Consider the following 20,146-nt stretch of genomic DNA (forward strand, 5'->3'; position numbering starts at 1 on the left):
ATCTTTACAAAAGTTCTGGGCTCACTTCTGGCGGTACTAAGACCGCGAGGCATAGCGGTGACTCCGTACCTAGACGACATTCTGATACAAGCGTCAAGTTTTCAAACTGCCAAGTCTCATACGGAGATAGTTCTGGCATTTCTGAGGTCGCATGGGTGGAAGGTGAACGTGGAAAAGAGTTCTCTATTACCACTTACAAGAGTTCCCTTTCTAGGGACTCTTATAGATTCTGTAGAGATGAAAATTTACCTGACAGAGGCCAGGTTATCAAAACTTCTAAATGCTTGCCTTGTCCTTCATTCCATTCCACACCCGTCAGTAGCTCAGTGCATGGAAGTAATCGGCTTAATGGTAGCGGCAATGGACATAGTACCATTTGCGCGCCTGCATCTCAGACCGCTGCAATTGTGCATGCTAAGTCAGTGGAACGGGGATTACTCAGATTTGTCCCCCCTACTAAGTCTGGATCAAGAGACCAGAGATTCTCTTCTATGGTGGCTCTCTCGGCCACATCTGTCCAAGGAGATGACCTTTCGCAGGCCAGATTGGACGATTGTAACAACAGACGCCAGCCTTCTAGGCTGGGGCGCAGTCTGGAACTCCCTGAAAGCTCAGGGATTATGGACTCAGGAGGAGAAACTCCTCCCAATAAATATTCTGGAATTAAGAGCAATATTCAATGCTCTCCTAGCTTGGCCTCAGTTAGCAACTCTGAGGTTCATCAGATTTCAGTCGGACAACATCACGACTGTGGCTTACGTCAACCATCAAGGGGAACCAGAAGTTCCCTAGCGATGTTGGAAGTCTCAAAGATAATTCGCTGGGCAGAGTCTCACTCTTGCCACCTGTCAGCGATTTACATCCCAGGCGTAGAGAACTGGGAGGCGGATTTTCTAAGTCGCCAGACTTTTCATCCGGGGGAGTGGGAACTTCATCCGGAGGTCTTTGCTCAACTGATTCTTCGTTGGGGCAAACCAGATCTGGATCTCATGGCGTCTCGCCAGAACGCCAAGCTTCCTTGTTACGGATCCAGGTCCAGGGACCCGGGAGTGGTGCTGATAGATGCTCTGACAGCCCCTTGGGTCTTCAACATGGCTTATGTGTTTCCACCATTCCCGATGCTTCCTTGTTTGATTGCCAAGATCAAACAGGAGAGAGCTTCGGTGATTCTGATAGCGCCTGCGTGGCCACGCAGGACCTGGTATGCAGACCTAGTGGACATGTCGTCCTGTCCACCGTGGTCTCTGCCTCTGAGACAGGACCTTCTAATTCAGGGTCCTTTCAAACATCCAAATCTAATTTCTCTGAGGCTGACTGCATGGAGATTGAACGCTTGATTCTATCAAAGCGTGGCTTCTCGGAGTCGGTTATTGATACCTTAATACAGGCTAGGAAGCCTGTTACCAGAAAAATTTACCATAAGATATGGCGTAAATATTTATATTGGTGCGAATCCAAGAGTTACTCATGGAGTAAGGTTAGGATTCCTAGGATATTGTCCTTTCTACAAGAGGGTTTAGAAAAGGGCTTATCTGCTAGTTCGTTAAAGGGACAGATTTCTGCTCTGTCTATTCTTCTACACAAACGTCTGGCTGAAGTTCCAGACGTTCAGGCTTTTTGTCAGGCTTTAACTAGGATTAAGCCTGTGTTTAAGACTGTTGCTCCGCCGTGGAGCTTAAACTTAGTTCTTTATGTTCTTCAAGGCGTTTCATTTGAACCCCTTCATTCCATTGATATCAAGCTGTTATCCTGGAAGGTTTTGTTTTTGATGGCTATTTCCTCGGCTCGAAGAGTCTCTGAGTTATCTGCCTTACATTGTGATTCTCCTTATCTGATTTTTCATTCAGACAAGGTAGTTCTGCGTACTAAACCTGGGTTCTTACCTAAGGTAGTTACTAACAGGAATATCAATCAAGAGATTGTTGTTCCATCACTGTGTCCTAACCCTTCTTCAAAGAAGGAACGACTTTTGCATAATTTGGACGTAGTCCGTGCCCTGAAGTTCTATTTGCAGGCAACTAAAGATTTTCGTCAAACTTCTTCCCTGTTTGTCGTTTACTCTGGACAGAGAAGAGGTCAAAAGGCTTCGGCTACCTCTCTCTCTTTTTGGCTTCGTAGCATAATACGTTTAGCCTATGAGACTGCTGGACAGCAGCCTCCTGAAAGAATTACAGCTCATTCTACTAGAGCTGTGGCTTCCACCTGGGCCTTTAAAAATGAGGCCTCTGTTGAACAGATTTGCAAGGCTGCGACTTGGTCTTCGCTTCACACCTTTTCAAAATTTTACAAATTTGACACTTTTGCTTCTTCGGAGGCTATTTTTGGGAGAAAGGTACTTCAGGCAGTGGTTCCTTCTGTTTATTGTTCCTGCCTTGTCCCTCCCTTCATCCGTGTACTTTAGCTTTGGTATTGGTATTCCATAAGTAATGGATGACCCGTGGACTGACTACACTTAACAAGAGAAAACATAATTTATGCTTACCTGATAAATTTATTTCTCTTGTAGTGTAGTCAGTCCACGGCCCGCCCTGTCTTTAAGGCAGACCTAAATTTTAATTAAACTCCAGTCACCACTGCACCCTATGGTTTCTCCTTTCTCGTCTGCTTTGGTCGAATGACTGAATATGACATGTGAGGGGAGGAGCTATATAGCAGCTCTGCTGGGTGATCCTCTTGCAGCTTCCTGTTAGGAAGAGATATATTCCATAAGTAATGGATGACCTGTGGACTGACTACACTACAAGAGAAATAAATTTATCAGGTAAGCATAAATTATGTTTTTAAGGTTATTTTTATTATATTGCTATTTTATATTGCCATGTGTTTAGTTCCCCTAGTCATTATTTTTTTTATACTTTAGAATTAGATATGTTTTTAAGATTAATGGGATATAAATGTGCAATAAGAAACAATTGACACTGAAAAGGCGTTCGATTCCATATCATGGGATCATTTATTTACATCACTAGAGAAATTTGTTTTTTCAGGTTGCTTTGCCAGTTTTATAAAATTAATTTATCAAAATCTGATCTCACAGCTAAGCATAACACTATATAAAGGAACTAGACAGGGTTGCCCTCTCTCACTGCTTTTATTTAATATTGCATTAGAACCTTTAGCTGTATTATGTAGGAAAACCTTAGAGGGTAAATTAATTGGGAAAAAAGACTTATTCTATCCTCATATGCGGACGATATTCTCTTCTATATGGGGAATACCAAAACAAATATACCCCGACTTTTAGCTATAATCTCCGAATTTAGCAAATTTTCGGGTTATAAAATTAACCTTAAAAAATTGGAAATACTCTGGATTGTGAAAAAGAAAGACAGCTTGTTGTTAAACCCTTTTATGTACGTTGATAGAAAAATCAAATACCTAGGTTATAATCCTATCCAACAACCCGAACAAATGGTACGATCTTAATTTTTCTCCCCTATGGCAAAAATGTTCACTTCACAATTGGGCTAGACTGCATATATCTCTTTCGGCTAGAATATCCCTTATTAAAACGATTATATTCCCTAAAATATTATTCGTGATTCAAAGTATTCCAGTCTTCTTGCACTCCGAAGACATAAAAAAATGTAATTCCGACTACTCTCGGTTTTTATGGGGCAAGAGGAAGCCTAGCATCTCAATAAACAAATTGTCACATCCTAGAAAGGATGGTGGCTCTGCTCTGCCTAATACAATTTATAACTGGGCATCTTTGACCAAGATAGCATTGGATTGGCTCACTGGTTCTAATTATATTACCAACTATACAGAAGAAGAAGCCCTAGTCTCACCATACTCTCTCAGAGCTCTTTTGCATCTAAACAAGATTAATCTCGACAAAGAGAGAGTATTAAAGGGACAGTCTAGTCCAAAAAAAACAACTTTCCCGATTCAGATAGAGAATGTAATTTGAAACAATTTTCAAATTTACTTTTCTTCTGTTAAGTGTGATCAGTCCACGGGTCATCATTACTTCTGGGATATTACTCCTCCCCAACAGGAAGTGCAAGAGGATTCACCCAGCAGATCTGCATATAGCTCCTCCCCTCTACGTCACTCCCAGTCATTCTCTTGCACCCAACGACTAGATAGGATGTGTGAGAGGACTATGGTGATTATACTTAGTTTTATATCTTCAATCAAAAGTTTGTTATTTTAAAATAGCACCGGAGTGTTATTATCTCTCTGGCAGAGTTTGAAGAAGAATCTACCAGAGTTTTTGTTATGATTTTAGCCGGAGTAGTTAAGATCATATTGCTGTTTCTCGGCCATCTGAGGAGAGGTAAACTTCAGATCAGGGGACAGCGGGCAGATGAATCTGCATAGAGGTATGTAGCAGCTTTTATTTTCTGACAATGGAATTGATGAGAAAATCCTGCCATACCGATATAATGTCATGTATGTATACTTTACACTTCAGTATTCTGGGGAATGGTACTTCACTAGAATTACACTGTAAGAAATACATAAAGCTGTTTAATAACTAGAGATTATGTTTAACGTTTTTGCTGGAATGTAAAATCGTTTTCATTTGCTGAGGTACTGAGTGAATAAATGTTTGGGCACTATTTTTCCACTTGGCAGTTGCTTAATCTGTTTTCTGACAGTTTCTGTTCTCCCTCACTGCTGTGTGTGAGGGGGAGGGGCCGTTTTTTGGCGCTTTTACTATGCATCAAATATTTCAGTCAGCAACTCATTGTATTCCCTGCATGATCCGGTTCATCTCTACAGAGCTCAGGGGTCTTCAAACCTTATTTTGAGGGAGGTAATTTCTCTCAGCAGAGCTGTGAGAATTATAGTTTGACTGAGATAAAAAACGTTTATTCTGTAATTTGTTTCCTGCTTTCAGAATTTGTTATCTTTGCTAATGGGATTAAACCTTTGCTAAAGTTGTGTTGTTTACAAGGATTGAGGCTATAACTGTTTCAATTTATTAATTTTCAACTGTCATAGATCTTCTGTGCTTCTTAAAGGCACAGTACGTTTTAATATTATTCTAATTGAATTGTATTTCCAAGTTGCAAGTTTATTTGCTAGTGTGTTAAACATGTCTGATTCAGAGGATGATACCTGTGTCATTTGTTGCAATGCCAAAGTGGAGCCCAATAGAAATTTATGTACTAACTGTATTGATGCTACTTTAAATAAAAATCAATCTGTACAAATTGAACAAATTTCACCAAACAACGAGGGGAGAGTTATGCCGACTAACTCGCCTCACGTGTCAGTACCTACATCTCCCGCTCAGAGGGAGGTGCGTGATATTGTAGCGCCGAGTACATCTGGGCGGCCATTACAAATCACATTACAGGATATGGCTACTGTTATGACTGAGGTTTTGGCTAAATTACCAGAACTAAGAGGTAAGCGTGATCACTCTGGGGTGAGAACAGAGTGCGCTGATAATATTAGGGCCATGTCAGACACTGCGTCACAGGTGGCAGAACATGAGGACGGAGAACTTCATTCTGTGGGTGACGGTTCTGATCCAAACAGACTGGATTCAGATATTTCAAATTTTAAATTTAAACTTGAAAACCTCCGTGTATTACTAGGGGAGGTGTTAGCGGCTCTGAATGATTGTAACACAGTTGCAATACCAGAGAAAATGTGTAGGTTGGATAAATATTTTGCGGTACCGACGAGTACTGAGGTTTTTCCTATACCTAAGAGACTTACTGAAATTGTTACTAAGGAGTGGGATAGACCCGGTGTGCCGTTCTCACCCCCTCCGATATTTAGAAAAATGTTTCCAATAGACGCCACCACAAGGGACTTATGGCAAACGGTCCCTAAGGTGGAGGGAGCAGTTTCTACCTTAGCTAAGCGTACCACTATCCCGGTGGAGGATAGCTGTGCTTTTTCAGATCCAATGGATAAAAAGTTAGAGGGTTACCTTAAGAAAATGTTTGTTCAACAAGGTTTTATATTGCAACCCCTTGCATGCATTGCGCCGATCACGGCTGCAGCGGCATTCTGGATTGAGTCTCTGGAAGAGAACATTGGTTCAGCTACTCTGGACGACATTACGGACAGGCTTAGAGTCCTTAAACTAGCTAATTCATTCATTTCGGAGGCCGTAGTACATCTTACTAAACTTACGGCGAATAATTCAGGATTCGCCATTCAGGCACGCAGGGCGCTGTGGCTAAAATCCTGGTCAGCTGATGTTACTTCTAAGTCTAAATTGCTTAATATACCTTTCAAAGGGCAGACCTTATTCGGGCCCGGGTTGAAAGAGATTATCGCTGACATTACAGGAGGTAAAGGCCATGCCCTGCCTCAGGACAAAGCCAAAGCCAAGACTAGACAGTCTAATTTTCGTTCCTTTCGTAATTTCAAAGCAGGAGCAGCATCAACTTCCTCTGCACCAAAACAGGAAGGAGCTGTTGCTCGCTACAGACAAGGCTGGAAACCTAACCAGTCCTGGAACAAGGGCAAGCAGACTAGGAAACCTGCTGCTGCCCCTAAAACAGCATGAATTGAGGGCCCCCGATCCGGGATCGGATCTAGTGGGGGGCAGACTTTCTCTCTTCGCCCAGGCTTGGGCAAGAGATGTTCAGGATCCCTGGGCGCTAGAGATAATATCTCAGGGATACCTTCTGGACTTCAAATACTCTCCTCCAAGAGAGAGATTTCATCTGTCAAGATTGTCAACAATCCAGACAAAGAAAGAGGCGTTTCTACGCTGCGTACAAGAGCTCTTGTTAATGGGAGTAATCCATCCAGTTCCACGATCAGAACAGGGACAGGGGTTTTACTCAAATCTGTTTGTGGTTCCCAAAAAAGAGGGAACTTTCAGACCAATCCTGGACTTAAAGATCCTAAACAAATTCCTAAGAGTTCCATCGTTCAAGATGGAGACTATTCGGACAATTTTACCTATGATCCAAGAAGGTCAGTACATGACCACTGTAGATTTAAAAGATGCTTACCTTCACATACCGATTCACAAAGATCATTATCGGTACCTAAGGTTTGCCTTCCTAGACAGGCATTACCAGTTTGTGGCTCTTCCATTCGGATTGGTTACAGCTCCAAGAATCTTCACAAAGGTTCTGGGTGCTCTTCTGGCGGTACTAAGACCGCGGGGAATCTCGGTAGCTCCATACCTAGACGACATTCTGATACAAGCTTCAAGCTTTCAAACTGCCAAGTCTCATACAGAGTTAGTGCTGGCATTTCTAAGGTCACATGGATGGAAGGTGAACGAAAAGAAAAGTTCACTCGTTCCACTCACAAGAGTTCCCTTCCTGGGGACTCTTATAGATTCTGTAGAAATGAAGATTTACCTGACAGAGGACAGGCTAACAAGACTTCAAAGTGCTTGCCGCACCCTTCATTCCATTCAACACCCGTCAGTGGCTCAATGCATGGAGGTAATTGGCTTAATGGTAGCGGCAATGGACATAGTACCCTTTGCACGCTTACACCTCAGACCACTGCAACTGTGCATGCTAAGTCAGTGGAATGGGGATTACTCAGACTTATCCCCTTCTCTGAATCTGGATCAAGAGACCAGAAATTCTCTTCTATGGTGGCTTTCTCGGCCACATCTGTCCAGGGGGATGCCATTCAGCAGACCAGACTGGACAATTGTAACAACAGACGCCAGCCTTCTAGGTTGGGGTGCCGTCTGGAATTCTCTGAAGGCTCAGGGACAATGGAGTCAGGAGGAGAGTCTCCTGCCAATAAACATTCTGGAATTGAGAGCAGTTCTCAATGCCCTCCTGGCCTGGCCCCAGTTGACAACTCGGGGGTTCATCAGGTTTCAGTCGGACAACATCACGACTGTAGCTTACATCAACCATCAGGGAGGGACAAGAAGCTCCCTAGCTATGATGGAAGTATCAAAGATAATTCGCTGGGCAGAGTCTCACTCTTGCCACCTGTCAGCAATCCACATCCCGGGAGTGGAGAACTGGGAGGCGGATTTCTTAAGTCGTCAGACTTTTCATCCGGGGGAGTGGGAACTTCATCCGGAGGTCTTTGCCCAAATACTTCGACGTTGGGGCAAACCAGAGATAGATCTCATGGCGTCTCGACAGAACGCCAAGCTTCCTCGTTACGGGTCCAGATCCAGGGATCCAGGAGCAGTCCTGATAGATGCTCTGACAGCACCTTGGGACTTCAGGATGGCTTACGTGTTTCCACCCTTTCCGTTGCTTCCTCGATTGATTGCCAGAATCAAACAAGAGAGAGCATCAGCGATTCTAATAGCACCTGCGTGGCCACGCAGGACTTGGTATGCAGACCTGGTGGACATGTCATCCTGTCCACCTTGGTCTCTACCTCTGAAACAGGACCTTCTGATACAGGGTCCCTTCAAACATCAAAATCTAACTTCTCTGAAGCTGACTGCTTGGAAATTGAACGCTTGATTTTATCAAGATGTGGGTTTTCTGAGTCAGTTATTGATACCTTAATACAGGCTAGGAAACCTGTTACCAGAAAGATTTACCATAAGATATGGCGTAAATACCTATATTGGTGTGAATCCAAAGGTTACTCTTGGAGTAAGGTTAGGATTCCTAGGATATTGTCTTTTCTACAAGAAGGTTTAGAAAAGGGTTTATCTGCTAGTTCTTTAAAGGGACAGATCTCAGCTCTGTCCATTCTGTTACACAAACGTCTGTCAGAAGTTCCTGACGTCCAGGCTTTTTGTCAGGCTTTGGCCAGGATTAAGCCTGTGTTTAAAACTGTTGCTCCACCATGGAGTTTAAACCTTGTTCTTAATGTTTTACAGGGCGTTCCGTTTGAACCCCTTCATTCCATTGATATAAAGTTGTTATCTTGGAAAGTTCTATTTTTAATGGCTATTTCCTCGGCTCGAAGAGTCTCTGAATTATCAGCCTTACATTGTGATTCTCCTTATTTGATTTTTCATTCGGATAAGGTAGTCCTGCGTACTAAACCTGGGTTCTTACCTAAGGTAGTTACTAACAGGAATATCAATCAAGAGATTGTTGTTCCTTCTTTATGCCCAAATCCTTCTTCAAAGAAGGAACGTCTACTGCACAACCTGGATGTAGTCCGTGCTCTAAAATTTTACTTACAGGCAACTAAGGAATTTCGACAAACGTCTTCTCTGTTTGTCAGTTACTCTGGGCAGAGGAGAGGTCAAAAAGCTTCCGCTACCTCTCTTTCTTTTTGGCTTCGTAGCATAATTCGTTTAGCTTATGAGACTGCTGGACAGCAGCCTCCTGAAAGAATTACAGCTCATTCTACTAGAGCTGTGGCTTCCACTTGGGCCTTCAAGAATGAGGCCTCTGTTGAACAGATTTGCAAGGCTGCAACTTGGTCTTCGCTTCATACTTTTTCCAAATTTTACAAATTTGACACTTTTGCTTCATCGGAGGCTATTTTTGGGAGAAAGGTTCTTCAGGCAGTGGTTCCTTCTGTATAAAGAGCCTGCCTATCCCTCCCGTCATCCGTGTACTTTTGCTTTGGTATTGGTATCCCAGAAGTAATGATGACCCGTGGACTGATCACACTTAACAGAAGAAAACATAATTTATGCTTACCTGATAAATTCCTTTCTTCTGTAGTGTGATCAGTCCACGGCCCGCCCTGTTTTTAAGGCAGGTAAATATTTTTTAATTTATACTCCAGTCACCACTTCACCCTTGGCTTTTCCTTTCTCGTTGGTCCTTGGTCGAATGACTGGGAGTGACGTAGAGGGGAGGAGCTATATGCAGCTCTGCTGGGTGAATCCTCTTGCACTTCCTGTTGGGGAGGAGTAATATCCCAGAAGTAATGATGACCCGTGGACTGATCACACTACAGAAGAAAGGAATTTATCAGGTAAGCATAAATTATGTTTTATCACCAATTTTGCTTTGTTCTCTTAGAATTCTTAGTTGAAAGCTAAACCTAGGAGGTTCATATGCTAATTTCTAAGGCCTTGAAGGCCGCCTCTTCTCTCAGGGCTCCACATGTAGTAAGCAGGCAACAGACCTACTTAAAGGGATAGTATAGTCAAAATTGAACTTTCATGATTCAGATAGAGCATGCAATTTTAAGCAACTTTCAAATTTACTCATATTATCATTTTTTCTTCGTTCTCTTGCTATCTTTATTTGAAAAAGCAAGAATGTAAGCTTTGGAGCTAGCCCATTTTTGGTTCAGCACCTGGATAGCACTTTCTGATTGGTGTCTAAATGTAGCAACCAATCAGCAAATGCTACTCAGGTGCTGAACTAAAAATGGGCTGGCTCCTAAGCTTACATTTAAATAAAGATACCAAGAGAACGAAGACAAAATGATAATAGGAGTAAATTAGAAAGTTGCTTTAAATTGCATGCTCTATCTGAATCATGAAAGTTTAATTTTGACTAGACTATACCTTTAATGCATTTTTCCTGTGTCCTAAACTTCTGAATGCAAGTCACCTTCTGGCTTAATAGATCTCTTCCCACTAGAATTAAATTGGATATTAAACAAGTGTTCTTTCTGGTTACTCAGAGGTTTTCAGAACAAACAGTTAATCAATCTGGCTATCCTAGTTGCAAGGCAAATTATTTTGAAAACCTGGAAGGACAGAAAGGCACCAACTATCTCTGCTTTCATTAAAAATATGCTATTCCAATTGTTTTTCAAAATGGGAGAAAGTTATACTGTCACTTTCTATTGAGACTCAACTGCAAATCCTGACCTGTTTCGTGTTTCCCCTCTCTTCCTCCAACTGTTAATGTTGGATTGCTATCCTTTGCATTGGCGACAAATTTTGGTATAGCAATTTTTTTTTTCTATTTTTTTTTTATTCATGCTGATGTGTTGCATTTGCTTGTTTAGATTAATATCTAATCTTTTGCTCAGTTATAAATGATTTGATTATAGTAAGTGAATAATCAATAATGTATTCTTGAATGGATTCTGTCAAATTTAACAATTCATGTTTTTGTGATTTTTTTTTTTTTTTTTTCTTTTTATATTTTTTCTTTTCTCAAGCTCATGTATTGCATCTGCTTATTCGGAAAATTATCCAATTCCTGATTAATTATAAATGTTATGGCAGAATTTGATTTATGGTAATATGAACATTGTTTATATTAAATGCATTCTGTTAACGTTAACAATGCATGTTCATCTTCATATCTTTGTAATTCTTGACTTGTGCAGATGTTCTTGTCATTTTTTTTTCTTTCTGTATCTGGAATTGGATTCTAAATATATATATATATATATATATATATATATATATATATATATATATATATATATATATATATATATATATATATATATATATATATGTGTGTGTATATATATATATATTAGCTCTGTAGATGGAGGGCACTCACAGGACTTATATAAAATGTAATCTTTATTTACAACATCAGAATTTTGACATTCTTTGATGTGAAACTGATGTTGTAAATTAAGATTACATTTTATATAAGTCCTGTGAGTGCCCTCCATCTACAGAGCTACCTTATACTTCAATTTGAGGATTGCACCCAGGCTTTGGCTACACACATGTGGAAGGAGTGCTAGGCCACCGGCTACATATTATTTTTTTATATATATATATATATATATTATATAAAAAGAAAATGTTCTAACATCATCATATTTTATTATTGCGCTATTGCTTGTATATAACTGTGTTTAACCAATGTAACAGTTTTAAACACACAGTTAAAGTCAGCTCCATAGCAGCAGTGCACTAATGGGAGCCAGCTGATCTGGTAAGCCAATGACTAGAGACAAATGTATCTAGCCACCAATTACCATCTAGCTCCAAGTAGTGTAGAATATGGTCATAGAAGTAAATTTAAAGGTATCTGAATCATGCAAGTTTACTTTCCTATCCATTTTTTTAATAGTATTTGTCTTTATTAGATTTTATCATAGAAAATACAGACAGTGATCACAATTTAGCAATAGATAGGTCACCATGAGAACAATGTCAACAAGTAAACAATTCTTAACAGTGGAAGATAGAATCTCATGGTACGGGGAAAAAAAAAAAAGATTCATTAAAGTCTGAGATGCAATATAAATTATTATAAGTCCGCTATTGGTGTCCTTTCTGCAAGGTCCAGTGTACATGAGACAAACTGAAGTAAATCCAGCTGCTACAATGAAGAGAAACAGAAACACAAACAAATATTCACAATATTAAAGTACTTATTCCTGAATGAATATAGGCAGTATCTGCTCTACAGGTCGATGTTGAGTCTTCGATAAGAGAAAGGAAAGAAGGAAACGAAAGGGGAGAAATAGAAAAGAGATATGGTAGAGGGGGAGGAAAGGGAAGGATGGATATGAGGCTGATCCCAGGGCCTGTGGTAGAAGGGAGTGGAAACAAGATGAGTAGCTATCGCTGACCAGCCACATTGCACATACTAGGTCTGTGAAGCCCCTACCATGGAATCCCAGTAAAACTTAATGTTGTGATAGAGAGGAAGTTTCCCTCTTCTAAAGTATACATACTCATAAGAGAGGAGGACTGCCGTATACTGGATCCATTCGGGAAAAGAAGGAACTTGTGTGGATTTCCATTTGTGTGCAATAAAGGGACCTTGCACTATTCAGGCCAATCTGTAGAAAATTCTATCTGATTTTGCAGATCTTCTGGGGTTTATAATTTATTAGTGAAAACAGTTTAAAAGCATCTCCCAATAATATCTCTACAAGCCGACCTATGCGTATCCAAAAGGGGGACTATTGTTCACACTACCACCAAATGTGAGACATTGTGCCGCTGAGCCACATCCTCTCCAACATTTATAATTTGCTCTAGGATAGATACAATTAATACGTTAAGAGATACCTTCTCATTAGCAATTTATGATTTAGCTCTAGAAATCTAGGGATGAAGAGGATTTGCGTGTATTATAGAATCAGTTTTTCTATTCCTGAATAGACAGGGAACCTCCTAACTCAGAGTGCCAATGGGTAAACAGTGTAGCAATCAATGATTACTCCAAGAGCCTTCTGGAGACAGAAAGTGTGTAAGGGGAGGGGGTTATCCAGGAGACACATTTTCTCAAAACTGGTAATGCTCCTAAGGAGGTCTCTCACATGGGGGAGCTACTAAGCAAGGGGAGCAGTTGAGCACATTTTATCCAAGATGAGAAAGATCCCCCAGCTTATCTTGAAAATCATATCTTGGTTTAAGCTTGCCCATATCCACCAATTTTGCAAACAGTATAGTGTAGCCTATTTCTCCTTTAAGTTTATCTGGTTAGCCCTCCTATTAATTTGGCATTATAAAATATAGGGGACATAAGTAAGACCATTGAGGATATGCCATGTTGTGAGTTTTGTATTGAATTCCAATTGTTAAATATGTGAGACTATAAGGGAGAAGTTTTAGTCAGCAAAGGTCTGGCCTCTGGTTTGACCCTACATAAGGAACCCACTGCTGGGGTTCTCAGAAGATGTAAATCAATGGAGGCACATGCTTTCATGTCCTTCTTACTGTGACATTGTAACACTCATTGAAGAGTTCTTGCTTTGTAGTATTTGAGAATATTGGGGACCACCAGTCCACCATCTCCCCGGCAGTGACATTATTATACCAATCTGATACTAGGTGGGTAAATACCCACCTAGGCAGCTTAAGGCATATATTATCTCTTTGCTCTAGAACTCCATTGGGAATTGTGCTCTATGTTGTACATATGCAAAATATTTCAAGTCAGAGATTTACACCTCAATGAAGAATGTTTTGAAACTTAAACCAGTTAGCAACTGTGCCAGAGAGAGGCAAATCCTGGGAATTACTCTTCTGGTTTCTAATGTTTTGGTTTATTCTGTATACCTTTACATACAAACATATTTTGTCCCCACACAAGTGTGTGTATAATATTCTTGCTAACTTGTAATTTTGAAATACATCCTTGCTGTATATAATTTTGCTTCTGTATTGCTGAAGTTTTTCTGAAACATTCTCTTAATTGGAAATAAAGTATATAAAAAAAATAAGGGTGTGTTATTTTTCTCATATTGTGTACTTACAGAGCTGCCTGAGGCTGCAGTTAAAGGACTCTGCAAGCTGTTCTGTTTGACACTGCATCGTTACCGGTAAGTGTTTATGGTTTATATTTTAATCTCATTTTGTTCCTTTTGAAAATTCTGAATCCATATCTTAACCAATAAACCTTAACCATTGCTCTCATCTAAATACTCCCTCTGATGATTTCTTTATCCTGCTAAGAACCTTTCTCTGTCATCCTCTCAATCCTATTTTATTTTGAAGGATTTTCCTTGCTGCTTTTATTTTTTTTTAACATATTCTTTATTAAACTTTTACAGGATGCACATACAAAGCCTCATGTATCAGTCCCAATAAAAGGTGTTATATATTATGAAATGAAATCCATCCCATAGGATAACTAACATGTCCCAAATATCTAGAATAGTGAAAGCAAAAGTACATACACACAATCAAAATAGTATTCCCTTCATTATCTAGAAGTTTGGCACACAGGCCTCACTAGTTTTTATAGAATTACAAGAAGTTCAAAATGTGCGAAAAGCTTAAAAAATGCCCAAAAATGTTTGTTGTGGATTTACTATAGGCAACCTGTTAACAATTAAAGGGTCACTCAAGTCAAAATAAACATGATCCACAAAGAGCACGCAATTTTAAGACACTTTCCACTTTACTTCCATTATTAAATTTTGCACAATCTTTTTATATACACACTTTATGGGGAACAAGATCCTACGGAGCATGTGCACAAGCTCACAGAGAATATGTATACTAGTATGTGATTGGCTTATATCTGTGACATGATACAGGGGGCCAAAAATAGGAAAATAAAAATAATTTGTCAGAAAAAAACTACTGCTTTATTTGAAATTCAGGGTTGGTGTTAAATCATATTTTTATGCAATTCTGCTGCATTGAGTGGTCCTTTTAATAGTTTTATCTGAATAAAGAAAAGAGATTAAGGTCCAGAAAGATGGGAAAGGACTCAATCTCCCATCCTCCAAGCCCAACCAAATCTCTTTTGACCAAGGCCCCCACACAAACTAGCCTATATTTCTCATGCCTTCTGAGACTGATAGCTATCTCATAGAGCAAAAATGATTTTGTAAAAGGTCACCCTGTCAAAGGAAAAATACACAGTCTGTTACTTGGGACTATCCTGGTGCATGGACTTGTGACCATATTCTGGATAATGCCATTTTTGTCACCAGAAGATTATAGATGCAGATGAGTCTTTGTGCTTTACCTAATGTCCCTAAGATTTGGTGAGCCCTACTGAAGGCGAGAACCCAATCTTATAGTCTATTGAGGACATAGCTGAATTACCCTACCACCAGTTTTTGGGTAAACCCACCAAATATGGAAGATTGTACCAATGGAGCCACAATTATACCAGCAATATAGAGAGTGGCCAGGGAAGATCTTATGCATTTTATGGGGTGCCATGTGCCATCTAACTAATGAAATATAGTTAAGTTAAAAACAAAACAGTGGATAACTGATATCCATGTGAGAACAATCACCCCCAGCCAAATCTTTGGATTCATTTTGCCGTTCTCCCAGGACTTAATATAACATAAGATGTAGGTCTATAAAGTTGAGATGCATATCCCCAACGAGACTCCCATATCATCAGGGCCCTAAGGTCAGCTCTGGGAAAATCCAATTATCTTATCAAAGAAAGCAGAGGGAATAGTGCAAAGTGCATGAGTGAAGAGTCTCAAAATAAGTAACTAAGGAGCTTGCTCAGTAGACGTCACCCACTTCTCTAAGTTCAGACTTTCCCCACAATTTTATATGGGGGTCGACTATGATGTGAAAAAAAAAACTGCACATAGGATGGATTGCCATCATCAGCTATTGCCTCAGCTTTCTCCACCTATCTGCACACTCGAGCACTTATGTAACAAGATATGCAGAACTGTAAGATCCCAAAGCTGATATGTAGGATAGCAAGGCAGCATCATAATAAAGCTCAATGTTAGGGAGCATTATATCCCATCAACACTGGTTTCTGCATAATGCAAAACACTAGATATTTTCTATGTTTGTAACCAAAGCTTTTAAAGGGACACTCAAGTCAAAATTAAACTTTCCTATGGCATAGAGAGTCCACGATTCATTCCAATGAGTGGGATATTCTCTCCTGGCCAGCAGGAGGCGGCAAAGAGCACCCCAGCAAAAGCTGTTAAGTATCACTTCCCTTACCCATAGCCCCCAGTCATTCTTTTTGCCTTGATCACGGGAGGATGGTGAAGAAGGTGTCTGAATATATTAATCCTTTATGGGTACTTTTCCCTGCAAGAAAGGATTTGGGGCTATGCTGTGTCCATGTCAATCTCCTGGGTAGGAGTAATGGTGGATTTTAGCAGTTAGAAATAAGACAAGGACCACCTTGTCACCTTCTAACTAACACTTATGCTACCCCTTTGATAGAAAACCAGAGTTGGTTACTCTGTTTTTTCTTTTTCTACAGGTCCCTGACAGATGTTGGTGTATCAGTCACACCTTTAGAAGCTTTTTCTGCCCTGCAGCCGGATCCACAGGTATGTGCTTTTGCCTCCTAGGTATTGACGGCAGCACTTTAGAGGTTAATCCTCTGTGGATCTTTTTTTATGGGTCTCACTTATTTCCTGGGTATAGAAATTTGAGTTTGGGCTGTATTAGGGCATCTAAGTGTATTTTATTTTTCTTAAAAATAAAAATAAAAAAATAAATAAATATATATATATATATATATATATATATATATATATATATATATATATATATATATATATATATATATATATACACACACACACAGGGAGTGCAGAATTATTAGGCAAATGAGTATTTTGACCACATCATCCTCTTTATGCATGTTGTCTTACTCCAAGCTGTATAGGCTCGAAAGCCTACTACCAATTAAGCATATTAGGTGATGTGCATCTCTGTAATGAGGGGTGTGGTCTAATGACATCAACACCCTATATCAGGTGTGCATAATTATTAGGCAACTTCCTTTCCTTTGGTAAAATGGGTCAAAAGAAGGACTTGACAGGCTCAGAAAAGTAAAAAATAGTGAGATATCTTGCAGAGGGATGCAGCACTCTTAAAATTGCAAAGCTTCTGAAGCGTGATCATCGAACAATCAAGCATTTCATTCAAAATAGTCAACAGGGTCGCAAGAAGCGTGTGGAAAAACCAAGGCGCAAAATAACTGCCCATGAACTGAGAAAAGTCAAGCGTGCAGCTGCCAAGATGCCACTTGCCACCAGTTTGGCCATATTTCAGAGCTGCAACATCACTGAAGTGCCCAAAAGCACAAGGTGTGCAATACTCAGAGACATGGCCAAGGTAAGAAAGGCTGAAAGACGACCACCACTGAACAAGACACACAAGCTGAAACGTCAAGACTGGCCCAAGAAATATCTCAAGACTGATTTTTCTAAGGTTTTATGGACTGATGAAATGAGAGTGAGTCTTGATGGGCCAGATGGATGGGCCCGTGGCTGGATTGGTAAAGGGCAGAGAGCTCCAGTCCGACTCAGACGCCAGCAAGGTGGAGGTGGAGTACTGGTTTGGGCTGGTATCATCAAAGATGAGCTTGTGGGGCCTTTTCGGGTTGAGGATGGAGTCAAGCTCAACTCCCAGTCCTACTGCCAGTTTCTGGAAGACACCTTCTTCAAGCAGTGGTACAGGAAGAAGTCTGCATCCTTCAAGAAAAACATGGCAAGAAAGGGTATAAAAGAAGAAAATCTAATGACATGGCCTCCTTGTTCACCTGATCTGAACCCCATTGAGAACCTGTAGTCCATCATCAAATGTGAGATTTACAAGGAGGGAAAACAGTACACCTCTCTGAACAGTGTCTGGGAGGCTGTGGTTGCTGCTGCACGCAATGTTGATGGTGAACAGATCAAAACACTGACAGAATCCATGGATGGCAGGCTTTTGAGTGTCCTTGCAAAGAAAGGTGGCTATATTGGTCACTGATTTGTTTTTGTTTTTGAATGTCAGAAATGTATATTTGTGAATGTTGAGATGTTATATTGGTTTCACTGGTAAAAATAAATAATTGAAATGGGTATATATTTGTTTTTTGTTAAGTTGCCTAATAATTATGCACAGTAATAGTCACCTGCACACACAGATATCCCCCTAAAATAGCTATAACTAAAAACAAACTAAAAACTACTTCCAAAACTATTCAGCTTTGATATTAATGAGTTTTTTGGGTTCATTGAGAACATGGTTGTTGTTCAATAATAAAATTAATCCTCAAAAATACAACTTGCCTAATAATTCTGCACTCCCTGTGTATGTGTGTATATGTATATGTATATATATATATATATATATATATATATATATATATGTATGTATGTATGTATATATATATATATATATATATATATATATATATATATATATATATATATGTATGTGTGTGTATATATATATATATATATATATATATATATATAATTTAAAGATATAATGTATCCTGGGGGTGTTTATTTACCTATGGATTTTGCTGCACAAATATCTGTTGTGTCTGCAGCTTTTCCGGTTTCTGGTAAACGTAAAAGGAAATCCAAGTATATTAATGTTGGTAAGGGTTTTGACTCGGCTAAGGCTGCATTATTCAGTCTTCTGTGATGTAAAGACAAAAACAAGGACAAAGGCGCCACATGTGTAGATCAATAAAGACCAAACAAATCCAATGATGGACAAACACAGGGTACTCACAAGTGAGATGGCACTCAGTAACTTGTGCCAGTAGAGGCAGGCTGGTATTCTGCAGCAAACCAGCTGGCTGATATAGTGGAGTCTTCACCAAAACTTGATGCCCAAATGACACTGGATCTCTGGTAATGGAGTAGACACTGGATCCCTGGAACTGGGAGGAAGATCCAGGGATCCAGTGTCTAACATCCCTTCAGGTGAAGCTGCCTATCAAGTTTATGGTCATCCCGAGGATCTCTATTGGACTCTGAACATGACATCCAAAGACTGGTCATAATTTGCTATGTATCTTGTTTTTGATTGTCCTAATAGCTTTTAATAATTTATATATATATATATATATATATATATATATATATATAGTCTATAGCCAATAAAGGACTGCACTCACTGGATTTAGTTTCAGAAACCTTCAAATCTTTATTGTGGTAACGTTTCGGGGTTCGCAGACCCCTTCCTCAGACCAGACAACAGTGCAAGTGAACAAAGTGTGCAATATATAGCACTAGCCCCACCCATCACAAACATCAAAATTGCGCCAAAAATCCATCACCATGGTAACACACAAACAAGGCCCCATGACCATACCACCAGAAAACACAATCAAAATACAAAATAAAACAAACTGCATATGCAAGTATTTTGCATAACCTCATAGTTGAACACTAATATGTACAATCATCAGTAGTAGTAGATATTCAGTAGTTACAATAGAATCACTGTAATTAGTTACTGATCCAGTTTAAGTAGCTTAAAGTATATTTAGACAAGCAATGATGGAAAACACACTAATCAAATAATCAAAGTAAACATCATGCAAGAAGAGGAATCTATCTATCAGTTGCACTGTTTAAAAACATATCCACCTCCCTGTATCCAGTTACAGGACTCAATCTTAAGGAAATATACACATAAGCCATATCATATAAACATTGCAACATAGATTAGGCATTTAAACTTCTAGCATTTGAACTAGATGAAAAATAAACAAATAATAAAAGTCAATCAGATATATATAGATATATATGAGGTCTGTTACTGCTAATTCAATGTCCCCCATATTTATCCCAAGGCTTGCTATGACCAATCCTATGTAAAAGTATGTGAGCTATAAGTACTAATCTGACATTCTGGCAGATACAAATATACAAAAATACAAAATTGTCAAGCCCCCTGGGCGCGCAGAGCAATGTGTTGTGTCCCATGCGAGTTGAATATAACAAAAAGGCCCGTAGTTCCCAGTGTCAGGGTTCTATGCAGGATGTCTTAGCCGGTGTATTATACCCTAGTGTTGGGAGCTAAGATAGATGTAAACATGGGTGCGTGTATTTACCTATGTAGCAAGTCTGTGTACCGAGTCTGTAGTGCATCAGTGAAACAGGCGCGGCTCAACCCGGTATAGCGTGAGTGAGCTTGGAGCACGACCGCATGGCTAATTAGCATAGCCTGTCAGTCAGTCAATGGGCGTAG

General features: G+C 39.7%; 1 protein-coding gene across 1 annotated transcript in view; it reads left to right on the forward strand.

Annotated features, from left to right (window-relative positions):
* The window catches only part of GCN1 (GCN1 activator of EIF2AK4), a 293,771-nt gene that overhangs the window by 26,003 nt on the left and 247,622 nt on the right, over positions 1-20,146 (forward strand). Inside the window, exon 3 of the mRNA XM_053702061.1 lies at positions 13,971-14,034. Within this exon, the coding sequence (XP_053558036.1) occupies positions 13,971-14,034 (64 nt within the window). The remainder of the gene's footprint in view (positions 1-13,970; positions 14,035-20,146) is intronic.

The sequence above is a fragment of the Bombina bombina genome, chromosome 2 (assembly GCF_027579735.1).
Source record: "Bombina bombina isolate aBomBom1 chromosome 2, aBomBom1.pri, whole genome shotgun sequence".
Classification (NCBI taxonomy): domain Eukaryota; kingdom Metazoa; phylum Chordata; class Amphibia; order Anura; family Bombinatoridae; genus Bombina; species Bombina bombina.